Source organism: Leuciscus leuciscus (assembly GCF_965113295.1).
Source record: "Leuciscus leuciscus genome assembly, chromosome: 5".
NCBI classification, from domain to species: Eukaryota; Metazoa; Chordata; class Actinopteri; order Cypriniformes; family Leuciscidae; genus Leuciscus; species Leuciscus leuciscus.
The window spans coordinates 41,912,979-41,931,077 of NC_138729.1; the positions used below are offsets into that span (position 1 = coordinate 41,912,979).

Here is an 18,099-nt window from a genome sequence, read left to right on the forward strand (position 1 = left end):
GCTTCTACGGGGCTATAACGTAAGCTACAAGGTAATGGAGCCTTTTATACATTTTCGTGTTTCTTTAGAAATAAATAATGGACAAATGGAGTATTTAAACGCCTCAGATGTAAAGTTATTCGCTGTCAAAGTGATGCCAAAATGAATGGGAGCCAATGGAATGCTAACAGCAGGTGGGGGTCGGCTAATCAATGGCGGCGCCCGGAGGAGCTTCAAAATAATATGAAACCCTGCCCCACTGGTTTATTCAGCCACAGCGATAGGGATTTCCTGGAATGATGTGCATTATTGTACTTCTGCGGATGGGCATATTTATCATGTTTGCATGAGAGCGCCCTCTGGTGTTCAAATGGGGCAGTATTTACTACCAATCAGCCGCACTCCACTGACAAGCTGCGCATAAAATAATCGCAGCCTTTTCCAAATCGCGTGCGGTTTTATTGCGATTAATCGTTCAGCCCTATTTATAACTTAACTTTAGAAGCGACTCTTAGATAGTATGACTTGGTTTCATAGATTACATCTTGAACATAAGTGCATTTTATCTGCATGACCGACTTTTGAACACTGCACTTGTGTTTAACTTGTTTAAACGTATAACAAGTAAACAATTTTGCCAGTGCAGTAAATACACTTATATTCAAAACACATTATCCAAAAACAACTCATAGTATCTTATTCAGGGTTGCATCAAATAAATGTATCTTGTTTTAAGGATTTTTAGATAACGTGTGGGTAATGCAATATTTTAAAATGTGTTTGTGTAATCAATTGTTTCAACATACCTCTGTTCCCTTCCTTCTCTATAATCCAAGTCATAGCTCTGTATAGAGTCTGTCCTAGACTCTTTTGACAATGCCTCATGCTGTAATCTTCGACCAATGGGGTACTGATGTACAGAGGAATTAGGTTGAGCTGTGGTGTGGTATCGTGGAGGCCTACTGTTTGTCTCACTGCGATAATCACTGTCCCTGTCATCCACAGCACTGTCGTGGTCATCGAAAGCTAAAGCACAATGAAATCCAGAAGTAAGTAAAGTCTTGTCAGGGAGGACTGCACCTAAAACTTTGCATTCACTTCATATCATATAGCATCTGTATTTGAGTGTTCAGGGCAGAGACTCCAATGTACAAATTCAAAAGGATAGTGAACATTAACAAAGCAGTGACAACAGTGTGATATGCTACACTCCATAATAAACTATTTTTTGAACAAATTAAAAAATATTATACAAGCAGTTATGTTATGACTTCATATTAAATTAAAAAATATTTTACTTTTAAAAGTTTATTTGTCAGATCACTGCATAAAAGCTAAAAGGCAATAAAAAATTGTGAAAATTATAAAGAAATGGTGCCCAGTCGCATCATCTTCGCCTTACCTTATATACAGTACATATAAAATCTTAATGTTGAAAAAAGTTCATGGAGAAGTTGTTTTTCAATTACACATTTCTAAATACAAATAATACACATAACAAATAAATGCATGAAGCACAAATAAATGGTAAATGAAGGAATGATGGAAAGCCAAAGTGGGAAAGGAAAGAGAATAGTGCAAAACCTCAGTTTGCATACTGTATGCACTAAATTGAATCTTGTTGTATGTACGCTACTAGTTAATGGCTTGGGCACACCAACACATTATTTATTATGACTATTTTCCAAATTTTTTAATAATATAGTAAAGTTAACATATAAAAACAAAATGGATTGTCAAATAAGTTTTAATTCAATGCTAGGCTTTGCAAAGAAAACCACACACAGGCACAATTTAGATTTGTCCTAAGAACTAATTTTAAGAATATAAGGCTTTAATCAAAAGGTTTGAGATGTCAAACAAACTTAGTAGTGTGGCAAAACCTTTGACTGGTAGTGTATATTAGACACCTTCGATGTCTGATTCTGGTCTACTGCTAATAAATATTACATTTTTTACTCAAATCACCCTCAGAATCTGTATGTGTATTTGTGTTGTTTAAATCAAATTCTCCATTACAAGTGCAGCCAACTGCATCTGAATCACTCTTTCTCTCTCTGTGAATTAATACATTGTAAAAGAAAGAAAGAAGTAAAGAAGTGAAATGATGATGAGTTCCAACACACAAAATACGTACTCTGCTGATCATTCCACCCAAAGTATGTCCAATTGCCTAATGGTGTGGAGAAAGTTAAATAGCAGAAAACAGTTGTAATTTATAGTTTAAAACATGCAGAAAAATCTACTTTCTTATTCATTCAATATCATAAATCTACTCCTGTTCTGTTACAAAACACCATCAACTATTTCTGTGAATTACTCGAGGGCTTCATGGTTGCTTAAAGGGATAGTCACCCAGAAATGAATTTTCTGGAATTATTTACTCACAATCACGTTGTTAGAGAGACTGACAGTCTCAGTATTCACTTCCACTGCATCGTTTTTTCATACCATGAAAGTAAATAGTGACTATCATATCATCATTCTGCCTACTATCATCTTTGATGTTTCAAGTAAAAAAGAAAGTCATACAGGTCTGGGGCAAAATGAGGGTAAATGATGACCATTTTTATTTTTTAATTAAAAGAGAATATTGACAATATTACAACAAACAGAACATAAAAGTATGAACTACAATCATCATGACTAAATGCATTACAACAGCTATTATTTACTGCCATCTATTGGCTTAAAGAGGAAATGTCATGTAGTTTTCCTGCACAGTAAAAGCTGAAAAGAGAATACTTACAGCACTGGGAGGGTACTGGGGGCAGCTGTCTTCTCTGTGCTTCATCTTGCAGTGAATACTAAAAAATAGATGACATCAGCTACATAAATGAGGTGAATCAAATTTTGTAAGATATTGGACTGCTTAAACTTATTTTTACACTGGCTAAAATTACAATAAACCATATCAGCTAGAAGTAATTTGTAACTAATCAGATGTGACGTTCTTGTGCTCTAGTCTTCCCTCCATTCATTATACTGTCCAGCTCATTGGTCTTTTGGCAGGATAAATGTGCAGTAACTCAGTGCTCACAGCAGGTGGCAGACGATGATAATTCTTTCCATAAAGAATTCCTTTTTTTTTCGTTGTTGTACCAATACAATATTGATGAAAACAAAATACCTGCTCCAAACCAGCATAAGCCAAATCAATACACATTTGAAAATACAAATCTAAAGTTGAGTTATTGTTTTTTGATAAGAAAATGCTGAGATTTATTTTCAGGCTATGGCTGAAAATGAATCAAAAACATTACAGATTATAAATATATCAATACCTTCATTTAACCAGGAAAAGATCACTGAGATTAAAATCTCTTTTACAGGAGTGTCCTGGCCAAGATAAACAGTCCGGATTTGCATATACACATATACAAGTAGCAACATATAAACAAAATATACATAAAAAAAAACATACAACCATCAAAAGCACGCCATGAATTAATTCTCTAAATTACGTATTACAGTTTTAAAATGACTAAAAAACACCAAATTGTGCAGCCTCAGTTTCGATTCAAGAAAATCCCAGTCCGAGGTTGCGGCATATTTAAAGGCAGCATTACCAAGATCAATTCTGACGGGAGGTCCTGAGATACGAGTGACCCAGTATGGCTTTATATATTAATAAATACCAGTTTATTGTTCTTCGAATGGTTAATCAAGACCAAGCAACTCTTTTATACAATGCACAGTGATGTTGACAATTTACAATCTGTAATAAATCTTTAGACACTATGATACAAAGCATCCAGAGAGGCAAGAAGGAGTATGTTGATGCACTACAACCCCATAGTCAAGAACCGTTTAAGAAGGTATGTATTATATTGCTGGATCTAAAAAGAAAATGATTCAAATTCAAGAAAAGGATGTTCTAAATTAATCTCAAACAAACTTCAATAGAGTCCTTTTGAAAAATGCATTAATATTGTTCAAGAATGCAATAAATAAATAAGATTTTAAATGCATAGGCCCATAAAGAAACATGTTACTTCTTCTACTGTAAATATTCACACATCTCTACTCCAACTAAACACACACAGTCAGTACCTCATCATGTATCCTCATAGAGTTGATGCGCTCCAGCTTTTTAGTCCAGTACTGGGCTTCGTCGTCGGGTATATCTGCACAAGCCAACAAATAATGGAGAAATAAGGGGGAAAGAAAGTCCGATATTATCTGATAAAACTCCAGCTTCCACTATCTCACACTCCTCCCTTCTAGTTTCTCTGGACACACAGCATTCAATTCTGTATTCACAGTGTTTAATATGACATGAGAGACAGAGGTTACTGCAGGAACATCACAAATACATCAGCAGCACCCTTCACTTCCTCTATATTTTATTATGATGTTCTCCGTTTATGTCTCCATAATTCTCTCCTTTCATTTAACTTTTTAGGGCATACAGTGGTTCTAAAAACTCAACTCAACTCAACACAACACAACACAACACAACACAACACAACACAACACAACACAACACAAGTTTCTCAACTTTAGTCCTGGGAACCCACCTATCAGAATGTTTTGGATGTCTCACTTATTAAAACACCTGACTCAACTCTTTAGTGTGTTGAATAGGGAGACATCTAAAACATTCTTGGTCCCAAGGACTGGAGTTGAAAAACACTATAATAATGAACAGGACTACCAAAAGGGAGCTCAAAGCGTGTGTCCAGCAGCACTTGGTGAGGAGTGGGGTTTTTAGTGCCATATATCTCATCTTCCTTCATCAGAACCTCAGAATCCAGTGAGGTCCATTCTCCAGGCCCCTCCTAGAGCAAGAGAGAAAAAAAAACATGTAAGATGCCATGCCAACTCTAACTCTGAGATACAGTGCATGAAATAGAGAAAGACACCAGCATGACGATATTGCAGCAGATAAAACACATTTGGAGAGGGAGCGTTTGGAGTTTTCAAGTCAGAAAGCATCCCTTTTTACCAGTGGCACTTTGACTGTATTTGTTTTACAGAGTATTTGCATTTTCAATGTAAAAAATTCATGAGAACCACACTAATTTAGCTACATTTTTGGAGAAAATGTAAGTGGTCGCCTGTTGACAGTAGCTGCCAGGGCCTTGCTATGTAATTATTCCAAGGTGATGCGTTATCATCCACCAGTCAAACATTGTAAGCCTGAATGCTTAATAAAGTAAAAGCACTCCTTTCCACATCAAGCCACATGCCTTGAAGTATAATTTACATTAGTTGCACAAGCGCTGGGTTTATTTTACTTAAGTAAGGTTTGGGATTTAGATTTTGGTTAACCATTGGTTATATTTATATACCCTTAATCCTTAATTGACTGTCTCTTGATTTAATCAGACCATTAACAATATAATTTGTGCTGTTGACTGGCACCCTGGGGTTATTTCATAACTGTCCAGTTGGAAGCAGTTCAAGCAAAGTTTCACATCATTTGCAATGCCTTCCCCACCCACCTCAGCTCCGGGCATGACTCAGATGGTCTTAATGTATCGTGTGAAAAGGGGTGGGAGTGGCACTTTCATGCCTCACCAGATAGACAGCTGAGTCGAGATGTGTGACTCTTGAGGGCATGTTCTCTGTATTCCGATTGGCTGGTTGTGCCCACTTACCTCATCTGATTGCCGGATAGTGTTAAGTGGGATCCATGCTGTTCCTATCAAGGTGTCCCAGATGAGTCCTTTACTCCACACCTCCACAACCAGACCCAGGTCCAGACGATTTATCTCACTTGGGCCACAGATAGAGACAGAAATAGAGATCAGACCATCAACAAACATGCATAAATTATTTTTTCACCCACACCTCTCTTTGAGTTTAAGATACTTCATCAGTGTCCATTAGGGGAGAGTCTAAAAATAGCTTTGCCAACGGTAGGTGAATTGAGAAAATGTACTAGGCAAATATTTTGCACAGACCATAAAAATTGCATTTCAAATAATTAATAATACTTTTTTACAATGGAAATATTATTATGTAGTTAAGTTTTCTTGATTATTGGCAACTAACAATATTGGCAATGGATGTCCGTCCATCTGTTTATCTCTCTGTCTGTCTGTCTGTCCGTCTATCAGAGGTCTATCTATTCAACAACAACAAGGATCTGCCTATCGTTCATTGGAATTTAAACTATATATTGTTCCTGAAAAAAACTGGCTGTGTTTCCACTGTGGACTCTGCTTTAGGGTTAACACTTTACTTCAATATTGGTCTAAACAGCTCCTAATATTCACTAAAATATTAATGTCAAGCTCTTATAGAGAAGTTAAACTACAAGAACAGAAATATTCTCTGCAGAATTCCAAGAAACCAGACCCATTCTTCACAATCATATTTAATATAAAGACACGGTCATTATCTTAGGAAGTGGGAGAAGAGGAAGGGGGATTAATTATAGGTCTCTCTGAACACTACGATTAGAACAGTGAGTCTTTTAGGAGTCCTGCTACCTCTAAATATTTTAATTTCTCTGTAAAACTCATAATTGTCTCTCCCTCTCTTCTTTAGTTATTCTCAGTGGTCTGTAAAAGCTTGATGCTGGCAGCAAACCTTTAATGCAGCCATTTCACTACATTTCTCACTTAGCAAACAATTTCTTATCCAAAAAAATCTAAAGCAGTTAAGCATCTTGCAAGTAGGTCAGAATAGTGGTTGTGAATCTTCCCCTTTGAGATTTGAACCCAAGGGGTCAGGGTTTGGATAGTTATTGTGGATGGATGTCACTTTGTAAAAAAGAATGACAATAAAAGGTAATTCAAAAAGGAAGTTATCAAACCCTAATAAAGACATCATAGCCAAAAATGGACAGAAATTATATCAAGTCATTTTGCCATACACACCACACAAACATGAAAACCAATGAGGTTTGTTCTCGTGTGTTACGCAGCACATTTGAGCTTCTGCAAGAACCAATGAGGTTCGTTCTCACGCGTCAAGCAGGTTCAGTTGAGCTTCTGTTTATGTTTGCTGATCAATGTGAATAAAAGCCTAAATATAGTCTGTTTATCGTATAACGTGATCGTGTCTCTTCAGAAAATTTGGACTAAACCGCTCGATTCATAGTATTACTTCTACAATCTCTTTATGAACTTTTTGAAGCATTAAAGTGGTAGTTGCGAAGCTGTCAGTGAAGAGTACAGAACTGGCTCAGATTTTATTAAAAATATCTTCATTTGTGTTCCGAAGATTGTCGAAAGTCTTAAGGGTTTGGAAACGACCTGAGGGTGAGTAAATGACAGAATTTTCATTTATTGTGTGAACTAACCTTTAAGGTCCAAATCCAAATTGGACATGCCCAAACAAAAGGGCAACTGAGTGATTAGAATAATTAAATAATGAATAATAATCTTGTACATCATTAGACAACATGACATTATGGTTACCTGAAAAGCCTCTCTAAACTCTCATAAAAGACTTTAAAAAATGTCAAGGTAATGTCATAAATGCAGCCTTGGTGAGCATAAGAGACTTCTTTCAAAAAAGTTAAAAAAAAAAATGTTACCACCCTAAACTTTTGTACGGCAGTGTACCTTCATACAAAATCACTAGACATTAGATAGACATTAACTACCTGGGCAACAATGCAACAACACAAACCAACTTCCTTGGTACACGATTAAATATTAGCAATTTGATGTAGCGTCTCCACAATTTTGTTCATCAAATGGTTTCACTGTCCATCTCTCTCTCACTTTGTGTCTGTCTATCGCTTCCAATTTGTCTCGACCCTTTAGTGGTCTGATCCCTTGCAGTACAGTTTAACCCCTCAAAGAGCAGATAAAAGCTCAACACTCATCCTCTTTATCCCCAGAACACACTCTCTCACACACACACACGCACACACATCTCACAACAATGTTCATTGATCACTTACTCTAGTTACTCTACTAACACACAAACATGGGAAAGCATATTTGTCTCACTGTATATATATATATATATATATATATATATATATACAGTTGTAAGTCGAAATTATTCAACCACAAATAAGCAAATAAGGTTTATTGGCCAAATTCACAGACTTTCAGCTGTTTGCAATGAACAAATCAAACAAAAGTCGCTAATTGAAATGGCTCCTGTGTGGATTTTTCAAGGGATTGAATTATTTTGAGACTGCAGAAGTCATTAAAAGTTGCATTTACAGTTGAATGTGCGGAAACCACTTGAAACATTTGTTGTGTTGAGGTATTTCACTTACTCTTGTTTGATTTGTTCATATATATATATATATATATATATATATATATATATATATATATATATATATATATACACACACACACACACACTGAACAAAATTATAAACGCAACACTTTTGTTTTTGCCCCCATTCTTCATGAGCTGAACTCAAAGATCTAAGACTTTTTCTATGTACACAAAAGGCCTATTTCTCTCAAATATTGTTCACAAATCGGTCTAAATCTGTGTTAGTGAGCACTTCTCCATTGCCGAGATAATCCATCCACCTCACAGGTGTAGTATATCAAGATGCTGATTATGGTCGTGGATGAACAATATTTGAGAGAAATAGGCCTTCTGTGAACATAGAAAAAGTCTTAGATCTCTGAGTTCAGCTCGTGAAAAATGGGGGCAAAAACAAAAGTGCTGCGTTTATAATTTTGTTCAGTGTATATATAGTGTATATATAGTATATTTATATAGTATAATAGTCTTTTTACAACAATGTAAATAAAAGATGTAAGGAAAAATGCATCCATTAAGGTGTAGTCCATCATTATCTACATTACAATCCAGCTGTTACTAATCCTAATCTTGACATTACATAATCAGATGGCTTTGTTCCACTCCACAAGACCAGGATTTGCTCCTACAGTGACGCAAGCAATTTTACATGACATGCTTGTTTCTGTGTGTGACGACTGTATTTTAAACCAAAAATGTGTCATTCTGCTGCTGTTCAATTGTCATTTGACCCAAAAATGTGTCACTAGTAAATTTTAAAACATTTAATTAAAAAATATATATTTTCTGTTCATGTGTCACATAAGTATTTCCTAACCATATCAGTGAATCAGGAATCATAAAAAAAATAAAATAAAAATTTGAGCGGTGATCTCTAGATAATAGCCGTCACACCAAAGCCTCTATTTTGAGCACGTAAGCCTCTTAAGAGAGGGCAGATTTTAGTTCATATCGACTGATTTATCATACTCTGTTATGACCTCAGGACACTTCAATAAAACAACACCAAGAAACTCCAATAAAAACAAACTGAAAAACATATTTGTTTTTGTTTGTACAGCAACTCAATTTAAAAAAGTGACACTTTGTAGCATTGATTAAATATTAGATAAACAAATATATTTTATATAATCTGAGAGACTCATTTACATGACCGTTTGAGTTCAATTCAAAATTTTAATACCCAAATGTGCACATGATGTTATTAACATGGACTCATGGACAGTTTTCAACTATGTTCCAAAAGTAAACCTAAATATTCCCAGTTATCTTACACATCCAAACTGAGGTGATATATATATAAATAAAGTAATTTGTGCAGTTACGAAGACTTAATGGTTTGTCAGATAAAATCAACTTCACCACCTCAGTCATTAAAATAGCAGACATTAATATTAATTTAATTAATTAAAATCTAAAAAATATTATTTTTTTCTAATTTAAATATAAAATATAAAAATATGAATACCACTAACTACTAAAAAAACATGCCACTTTAGTCCAAAACACATTAACTACTGCAGAACCAGTGCAATAAATGTAATTTCTTTTAATTTAAACATAACATTTAAATAAAGTTTGAAAGCATTAAATCTTGTTGAATTGGAAAACATGCATTTCATGACAGACACTATATTGGCGAACTTATGTGACTATGCATTTGTGTGAGTGTTCAATCTGGAAAAACACTTGTAACCTAATCTATTATTGAAGATGTCCCAAGACCTGGACAGAATGATGATACATTAATTTTGCCTGTCATCTCTGGGAATCATATTCAAACTGGCCATCTACTCATGACTGAACAGCACAGTCTAGCACAAAACAGAAATGACTGCTGGGAATATTGCGTCCGCTCTAAATGATAGTGTGGCAGTTTTCTGCATAATGTGTCACACTAACAGGCCTTTCAAATTTACTCATCTGAAACCTCCTGCTAGCCTCTTGCTATTAATACCTCTCTCTTTCTTTAATACATTCACTTTGCCCTTCTATTCTCTACACACAATGCTGCTTCAATCCCTAAGAGAAAGAGTGTTATGTGTGTGTGGATTTTAACCTGCCGATCATTTGCGAGTACTGAGCAGCAGGACAATAATCCAGGCACAGAGGGACCTCCGTCTGAAGAGAACACACACACAAAGCTGAGCCACTGGCCTAGAATCCAAACACACTATCCCTATAATTATACAACACTTTCTCAAAGTGGTAAAAAGAACATTGCTTTTGATTTCAGGCTTTCCGACCGACATCAAGACAGACAGAGTGCACGATATCAAGTGTTTTATTACTTCATGGTAGTCAAAGGTTATTAGAACATGTATATAGTTAATGTGATGGACTACACCTATTCTGCTAGGACACCTGTGTCCATATACTGTATACACAATACTGTGTTTAAAGATAAAAAAGATTTTTTTATGTTATTGAAAGAAGACTCTTATCCTAATCAAGGCTGCATTTATTTGATCAAAAATACAGCAAAACACTCATAATGTAAAATACTATTACAATTTAAAATAACTAGCCTAATTTATTCCTCATTTTCAGCAGCCATTTCTCCAGTCTTCATGCCTTCAGAAATGTTTCTTATATAATGATTGGGGCTCAAGAAATATTTCTTACAATTATCAATGTTGAAAACAGTTTTGCTTATTTTCAAGATTCTTGAATGAATAAACAGTTAAAAAAATAGCATTTATTTGAAATAGGGATATTTTGTAATATTAATAAATGTTGTCAATGTCACTTTTGCTAAACTTAATGCATCCTTGCTAAATAGAAGTTTTTTAAAAAAAAAAGTAGGCCTAATGGTACACACATATGACACCTCATTATTTAACAATGGTAAACATTATATAATTAAACTGCCTACAATTTTACCTAATATTTACTCAGAAGTTCACTCAAAAAATTTAATAAAAAAATAGAAAGTCAGTAATTTGCACAGTCAAGTTGTACCAAACAAAAAAAAAAAAAAAAAAAATGTACATCTCAAGTCAAACATGATCAAACCACTTTTATGGTTGCCAAAACATTTCACAATGATGGCCACTATATAACCACTTGCTACTAATAATGTGTAAAAATTACATTAACCTAATCTAAATATGTCAATATGAAAGTAATGACAATATTGGAATAAAATGGACAACTAAACAGTTGTGCTTTTTGAATAGAAGAACAAAATGCTTTAAATGTCAATCCCAGTCCTATTCTCTCTCTATCTCTGGTAATCACTGTAACTGCAGCTGATTCTCACAGCTCTTCCTGAGCAATTGCCAAAATTCTCTATGGAACAATCGGAAAATCGGGGACAATTTCTGGGACGCACAAAACCTCATGAGAGGCCATCAAAAAGCTATTTAACATTTGTCTTTACAACAGAAGAGGGTCAACGGTAAGAGAAACTGAAGTGTGTGTGTAATTTAAAGCAGGAACAAATAAACAATCAACAAACATAATTTCCTACTCTATGAAGAAATACATACCATAAACAGGACTAACTTTTATATAGAAACAAAATTACCCTTTACCCTAAAATAAATATTGTTGTTTATTTATAAACTATAATGTTTTCTTGTACATACTGTATATAACATGTCTGCACATCCAGTTTGATGTGCTCATAAACACAATCTTCCATTTTGCACAGCAAATCAGTTTTGAGTGTTTTTAAAGTCCTTGAGCAAAAGGACATGCATTAGGTGCAAATTTGTCCAAAAGCATGGAAACACAAGTCAAAAACAGCAATACTCACAACATGAAGTCCTGTTCCCAGCAGGGCTGGTCTCCTCGCACCGTGATTGTTGTGCTTTTAACATTCTGGACCTTCAGCGTGACGTACACATTAAACTTGTCTGCAAAATAACAAGTAACCAGGTTAGAACATTAATATCTATTAGATTAATGGTTCACCCAAAAAGGAAAAACCTGTCATCATTACTCCTCTTCATGTTTTTCCAAACTTTTATGACTTTCTTTCTGCCATAGAAAAAAAAGAGAACTCTTCAAGAATTATACTGACCCACTAAATGTTCACTTTTTTTTTTTTTTTTTTTTTTTTTTACTTAGTTCAGGAATGAATGCATCAAATAAAGCAACTCATGTGACGACATCATGGCAATCTGACAAGTATTGTAATGGAAAACTGAGATGTGACATATTCCTCTAAGTGTGTGTGCGCGTGTGTTAAATATTCATGGTTTTATGTAAATGCAATAGTTATTATGTGCAGCAACACAGACAGGTTGAAATAGGCTGCCAGAGGTCAAAACAAGCAGGCATAATTAAACCTAGATATAAAGTGCCACAAGAGTGCAATGAGAGCTGCAAGAGGAATATGAAGACAAATGCAAGTGCATCTATCATCTCTCCATAGATGGTTCTAGTAAAGCAATTCCCTGTACAAATCTCACTACTAAACATTTTGAGAAACTGCAGTCTGATTTGAACAATATGGACACTATTCTTCTGAAGAGTGAAATGTTAACAAAGTAACTTTCAGAACTCAAAAACTTCTAGTCCAAAAAGTCATATTTACTAAACTACAAAGCATGTAAGATTTTAGAGGAAAATTAAAGGGATACTTCATCGATTAGCATTAAGCTTTGTATCAGTAGAAACCCGGTAGTATTTTCGAATGACCATGCTTCCCTCCCTCATGTCCCCGAGACAAGAGATTTCTGTATTGTGTGTCTGGAAAAAAACCTCAGATGACGTAAAAATCTTAATTTTGCGTCATCGGAGGCTTTTTTGGCCAGAAGCTAGAGACTACAGCCAGTAGTAGGAGCTAGTTCTGCATGTTTTCAACCCGCCCATAGGGGGATCTCACGATAAAACGGCGTCTTCTCAGTTTCGAGTCAACTAGTAGCCTAGTTGTATAATTTCTTCCGACACTGCCCTCTGTAACCGGTAGGCGTGGCTTGGGAGTGGCCTCGTAGGGCAGCGAAGCAAGTGCATTCTGGGAGTTGTTGTCTTTCATCCACATGAGCCAAAAATAAATTTTCTAGCTTTTCTCAGTCTAGAAGGTCCCAACTTCTAAAATAATTTCACATTTCTACAACATAAATGACCCAATATAAATACACATTCATCTTTCCAGCGGTAAAAAATCCCTTTAACTGAAGATAGCAAAAAAGGACTTTGTTCAGAGGGGATAACGACTATAAATAAATGGAGTGTCTGGTTGTTGTGCTCAGAGAGAAAAAGGCAGTGGTCACCCAGGCTGGTCCGGGTAAAAAAAGCAGGGCCCAGAGGTGGGATCTCTGAGTGAGGGCCAAGGACCCTGGCATCTTGGCCCATCGCCTGCAGTTCAGGTTCCATCTCGAGGAAGTGGTGTAGCACCTGCAACTCTGCATAACCAATATAGGTGGTCAGGGTGGTCTTAGGGAACAGAACACTTCTCCTCTTCTTGTCATTTCAGTCCTGATGAAACGTCCACTCAAATGTCCTTAACTGCATCCGTGCTTGTCGGTTTACATTATGAGGAATACCAGACTCCATCAATCCTTATTTTTTTAGGAAACACTTTACACAAAGAAAAAAAGAAACCAACCCACAATCATCCTTTCTCACATACAAAAATGGATACACTTAAAAAAAAACACTTTGTCCTACTTCCCTTTTAGTTCTCTTATATTTTCACAAGTTCAACATGTCTAACATCACTTTAAGGCACGTTTCTTCTGCACACATAATCAATGTAAGTGGGGCAGATTTATTTCAAGGCCTATATTAACAGGTTAGAGGTCTTCAACATTTTTTAGGCAAAGGACATACACTGGATTGTTGCATTTTACTATTCAAAAGTTTGGAGTTGGTAAGATTGTTTTAATGTTTTTGAAATAAGTATCTTATCTATTTATTTGATCAAAAACAAAGGAAACACAGTAATATTGTAAAATATTAATACAATTCAAAATAACTGCTCTCTACTTTAATAATAAAAAGTCATTTACTCCTGTGATGGCAAAGCGGAATTTTCAGCATCTTTACTCCAGTCTTCAGTGTCACATGATTCTTCAGAAATCATTCTAGTGTTCTGATTTGGTGCCCAAGCAACATTTCTATTTATTATGTGGAAAAAATATTTTCAGGATTCTTTGATAAATAGAACAGCATTTAGTAGAATTTTGTTATAATTGGATGTACAGGGTTATAAACTTGTACATTAATATTATTGTGAGAGGAACTTAACTTTTACTTCTTATTTTTGCTTCTCCACAAAAATTAGCTAATCTACTATCAATTGGTTAATTGCGATATTGTCATTTACATAAAAAAATACTGCAAACATCTTTTGAACAAATACATACAGTATACGTGCCAGTCTACAATAAGCACTTAGAACTTAAGACTGGGCAAAGGAAAAAAAGTAGATCAATCTGCATCTTGACCCAGGACTCTGTGTACTGAATTATATGTTCTTATGAAGACCTCAAAGCAGATCACCAAACTGACAGACAACAAGACTCATATCAAACAGGTGATTTCTAAAAGAAAAAGGCAAAAATAAGAGGAAAAAAATCTGAATGAGAAAGGCATCATTATCAAAATTGGACAAAAATTATTATTCTAAACTGAATCATTTCAAATAAAGAAATGATTATTTCCAGAAAATTCTGTTTCCAGATAATGTTATATCCATAAAACAATGTGACCCTGCGATTACTCTAAATTGAGCTCATAAATATCAGCATGGGTTGAACTTCTCTTCCGCGGATATTAATCAGTAGTAGATATAGCTCAATGACATTTCTATTTACAGTGACATTATTCATCCAAACAAGAACTTTGGCCTGAGAAGCCCTCACAGAAACGGAGCCTGCATTTGTACAGTCTTACAAGTAGATTTTTCTTTTAAAAAAAAGGCTTTCTGTCCTTCACTCTTGATTTTTTCCAACTCAGTCCAGTGGCTAATGAATCCTGCAGAAAGCCCCAGAGAAAATGTGTCCTTCACTGAAGAAGGTGTCTCAACCTTTCCACCCAAGATTATCTGGCACGGCTGACAAATAGTATAGTCGTGATCTTAACTCTCCAATTCTCCTTCCCTAAACTTCTTTATTTCCAATTTTCCTCTACCTTTCACTTACCCAGGTCCAATTTACCTTAACTGTCAGTCTTGAGAAAGACAGAGAGCAGAAACACAGAGAGGTGAGCACTGTACAAAAAAAAAAAAAAATTACAGATGACATCTCTGTCGATCTCAATTGTTTCTCCTATTGTCAGCAGTGAGATTACATAAAGAAATTGTAGTCCAGTAATAGGTCATCCTATTTCTGTCATCATTTACTAATTTTCAAGTCTTCTGGTCTACCTTTTATGCATGCTGCAAACTATAAAATACATTACAACATAATAAAAAAAATATTTTGAATTAAGAAAGATTTGTATATATATATATATATATATATATATATTATGATTCTACTCTGTAATTATCAGTATTAGTATTACAGTATTATCAAAACTTGTTAAATATATAAATCACTTGACCACTACTATTTATCTAACTGTGCTCTATTGCCAAGATGACAAAACAAAAACAAAAAATCAAATTGAATTTTCATTTTTTTTCAAGACCAAACAATGAGGGCTATGCGATCCACATTTATTGTATAGCACTATATTCTTACTACATATCAACAAGTTGTCTCATTTGTTTTTATATTTTCCTCCTGAGGCATTTCCAGAGAAACATATGAGACAACTGATAAATAAAATTCACCACAATTGTAAACTGTCAAGTCGTCTGGGTTCTAAAAGAAAACAGCGATAACTGTGATCTGGGTGTATATGCATACATTAGTATTAGTGTAATCCTTAAGGGTCAAGTGTCGTGTGTTTGTCTAGGTGAGAACTAGACAGCTTTTCTCAAGAGGTAATGCTAGTTTAATGAGAATTCCTCTCTCTCTCTCTCCCTCTGTCTCTCAGCAGACATGCTGCAAGACCCTTAAGTGTAATCTCTGTCCCCATGGATTCATCCTTATCCCAGAGCCTGTAGAGAGGGACACGCTTCTACAGTCCGCTCTTGATATGAATGAAGAGCAGAACTGGGGCTGAATGAGAGACAAATAGAGGGATAGAGCAGGAGAAAATAGAAAAAGTCAGAGAAGGGCAATTGATTCTTTGTAAGAGCTTGGCTGCTTCTGTCTGTGTGTGTGTGTGTGTGTGTGTGTGTGTGTGTGTGTGTGTGTGTGTGTGTGTGTGTGTGTGTGTGTGTGTGTGTGTGTGTGTGTGTGTGTGTGTGTGTGTGTGTGTGTGTGTGTGTGTGTGTGTGTGTGTGTGTGTGTGTGTGTGTGTGTGTGTGTGTGTGTGTGTAGGTATGTGTGCATGTATGTGTGTGGGGGGGTCTGTCATTGTTAAAGGGTAAGAAGGGATTCAGCTAAAGTGGTAGAGCAAATATTACTCAATAGACTATCTTCTCATAATAATACATTTCTGACCTTGCAGGTTAAGTACAAACCCTTTGAATCAAAAGTTAACAGGTACACAAAGAACAGTAAGCAACAGAAGTGTAGTTAATGGCTGGTTTAAGGCACAAAAGGAGCCGTATGTAACATTTGATGATCTACTGTTTCTGCACTATTATTCTCCTTTCCTCCTCAAATGTCCCCAAGCAAATAATTAAGCATGTGCCCATCCCAGCTGAAAAGAACAGTTAGTTACCAGCATATGCTGGAGATGGTGGTGTACTGGTGTGGCATCTTAACTAGCTTGATTACTAGGCTTCTTAAACAGCTTAAACAGCCGTCCTTGAACATTACACTTAACACTGGGTTAACATCTTTTTTAACCTTGGGTTAAGAAACATTCCAAACTTTTTTATTATGTCCAGAATCAAAGTGAGCTGCCAAAAGTATACAAAAACTGGTTACTAACACAGGGTAAAGTAAAAACAATGTGGGAAAAAGGTTATTATGTTAACCCAGGCTTTGTTGGGCAACAGCATGGCTTAGTTAACCATCCATACCAGCAGCAATCCAGAACCAATCAACATAAATAAAGCAGTCTTCTTAAGCCCCTTTTACACAGATATTCCAGAAAATACACTTATAATGTGTCCCAGGATTTGTTCAGGGATAGTTCGATTTTGCCAGTGGTTTTCTAGAATCTTTGCGTGCATTCACACACATCCCGTAAAAACATGTGACATGCAATTTAAGGGTGTGAGTTCGGTTATAGAATCGGTTGCTACTCCCGTAAATAACTGAACTATGTGTGAAAGTCACCGTATTAAGGACAAAAATACAGAAGAGCTTGAGATTGTCTACGCTGGACGTGACAAACAAATCTATTTGTTCTTTGTGTTAGAAGTAACGCAAGTGCTTAAAGTAAGTCAGAAATAGAACTTTAGTTTACTGTTGTGGATTTGTAGTGTCATGTCGCATTGCCTCGCATCCAGTGTAGACAGCATCACTGATTATAATGAGCTCTGTCTGCTTTTGTTGAGTCACACTGCTCTGGTGTAGACATATCCCTATCATACACCCGGCAATGCTGCGCCAGGCTCGCTCGACACAAGTGTTTTTTGCTAGTTTCAGCCAGACACAGTTATCAATTTCACGTCCTGCGCCACGTTGTTTAAATGGCAAATGCATTTGCACCCATTTGTGCGCCCATGGGCGTGCTGGTCTGAAAACGAGGTGTGTTCAGGCGCATTGTTGGCACGTTGTTATTTTGAGGCTGGCGCGCCGACCATGCGCTTAGATTGTTAAAATAGGGCCCATGGTGTTAGAGGGTTCCCTCAGGCTGTGTGAACAAAACATTAGGCTAAACTAAAAAGTAAAATGAAAGTAACAAGCATGTGTATTGCTGTGCAACAATTCCTTTCATGTTTTCTGTATTTTTTATATATTTCTAAATAAAACAAGTTGGCTTAAATGTATGGGCTCATTAGAATCATTTCATAATTTGAAAATT

The 18,099-nt window shown here is 35.7% G+C and overlaps 1 protein-coding gene across 7 annotated transcripts in view; it reads right to left on the reverse strand.

The window, feature by feature from the left end:
• Positions 1-18,099, reverse strand: part of unc13ba (unc-13 homolog Ba (C. elegans)) — a 109,366-nt gene that overhangs the window by 73,496 nt on the left and 17,771 nt on the right. For all 7 annotated transcript variants that reach the window (XR_014206154.1, XM_082170133.1, XM_082170132.1 and 4 more), the window contains exons 3-9: positions 11,936-12,035; positions 5,583-5,700; positions 4,637-4,760; positions 4,033-4,106; positions 2,729-2,786; positions 2,117-2,152; positions 786-1,005 (exon numbers count right to left, since the gene is read on the reverse strand). Coding sequence is in view for 6 of the 7 variants with exons in the window: in XM_082170133.1 (XP_082026259.1) it covers positions 786-1,005; positions 2,117-2,152; positions 2,729-2,786; positions 4,033-4,106; positions 4,637-4,760; positions 5,583-5,700; positions 11,936-12,035 (730 nt within the window). In the remaining variant the exon portion in view is untranslated. The remainder of the gene's footprint in view (positions 1-785; positions 1,006-2,116; positions 2,153-2,728; positions 2,787-4,032; positions 4,107-4,636; positions 4,761-5,582; positions 5,701-11,935; positions 12,036-18,099) is intronic.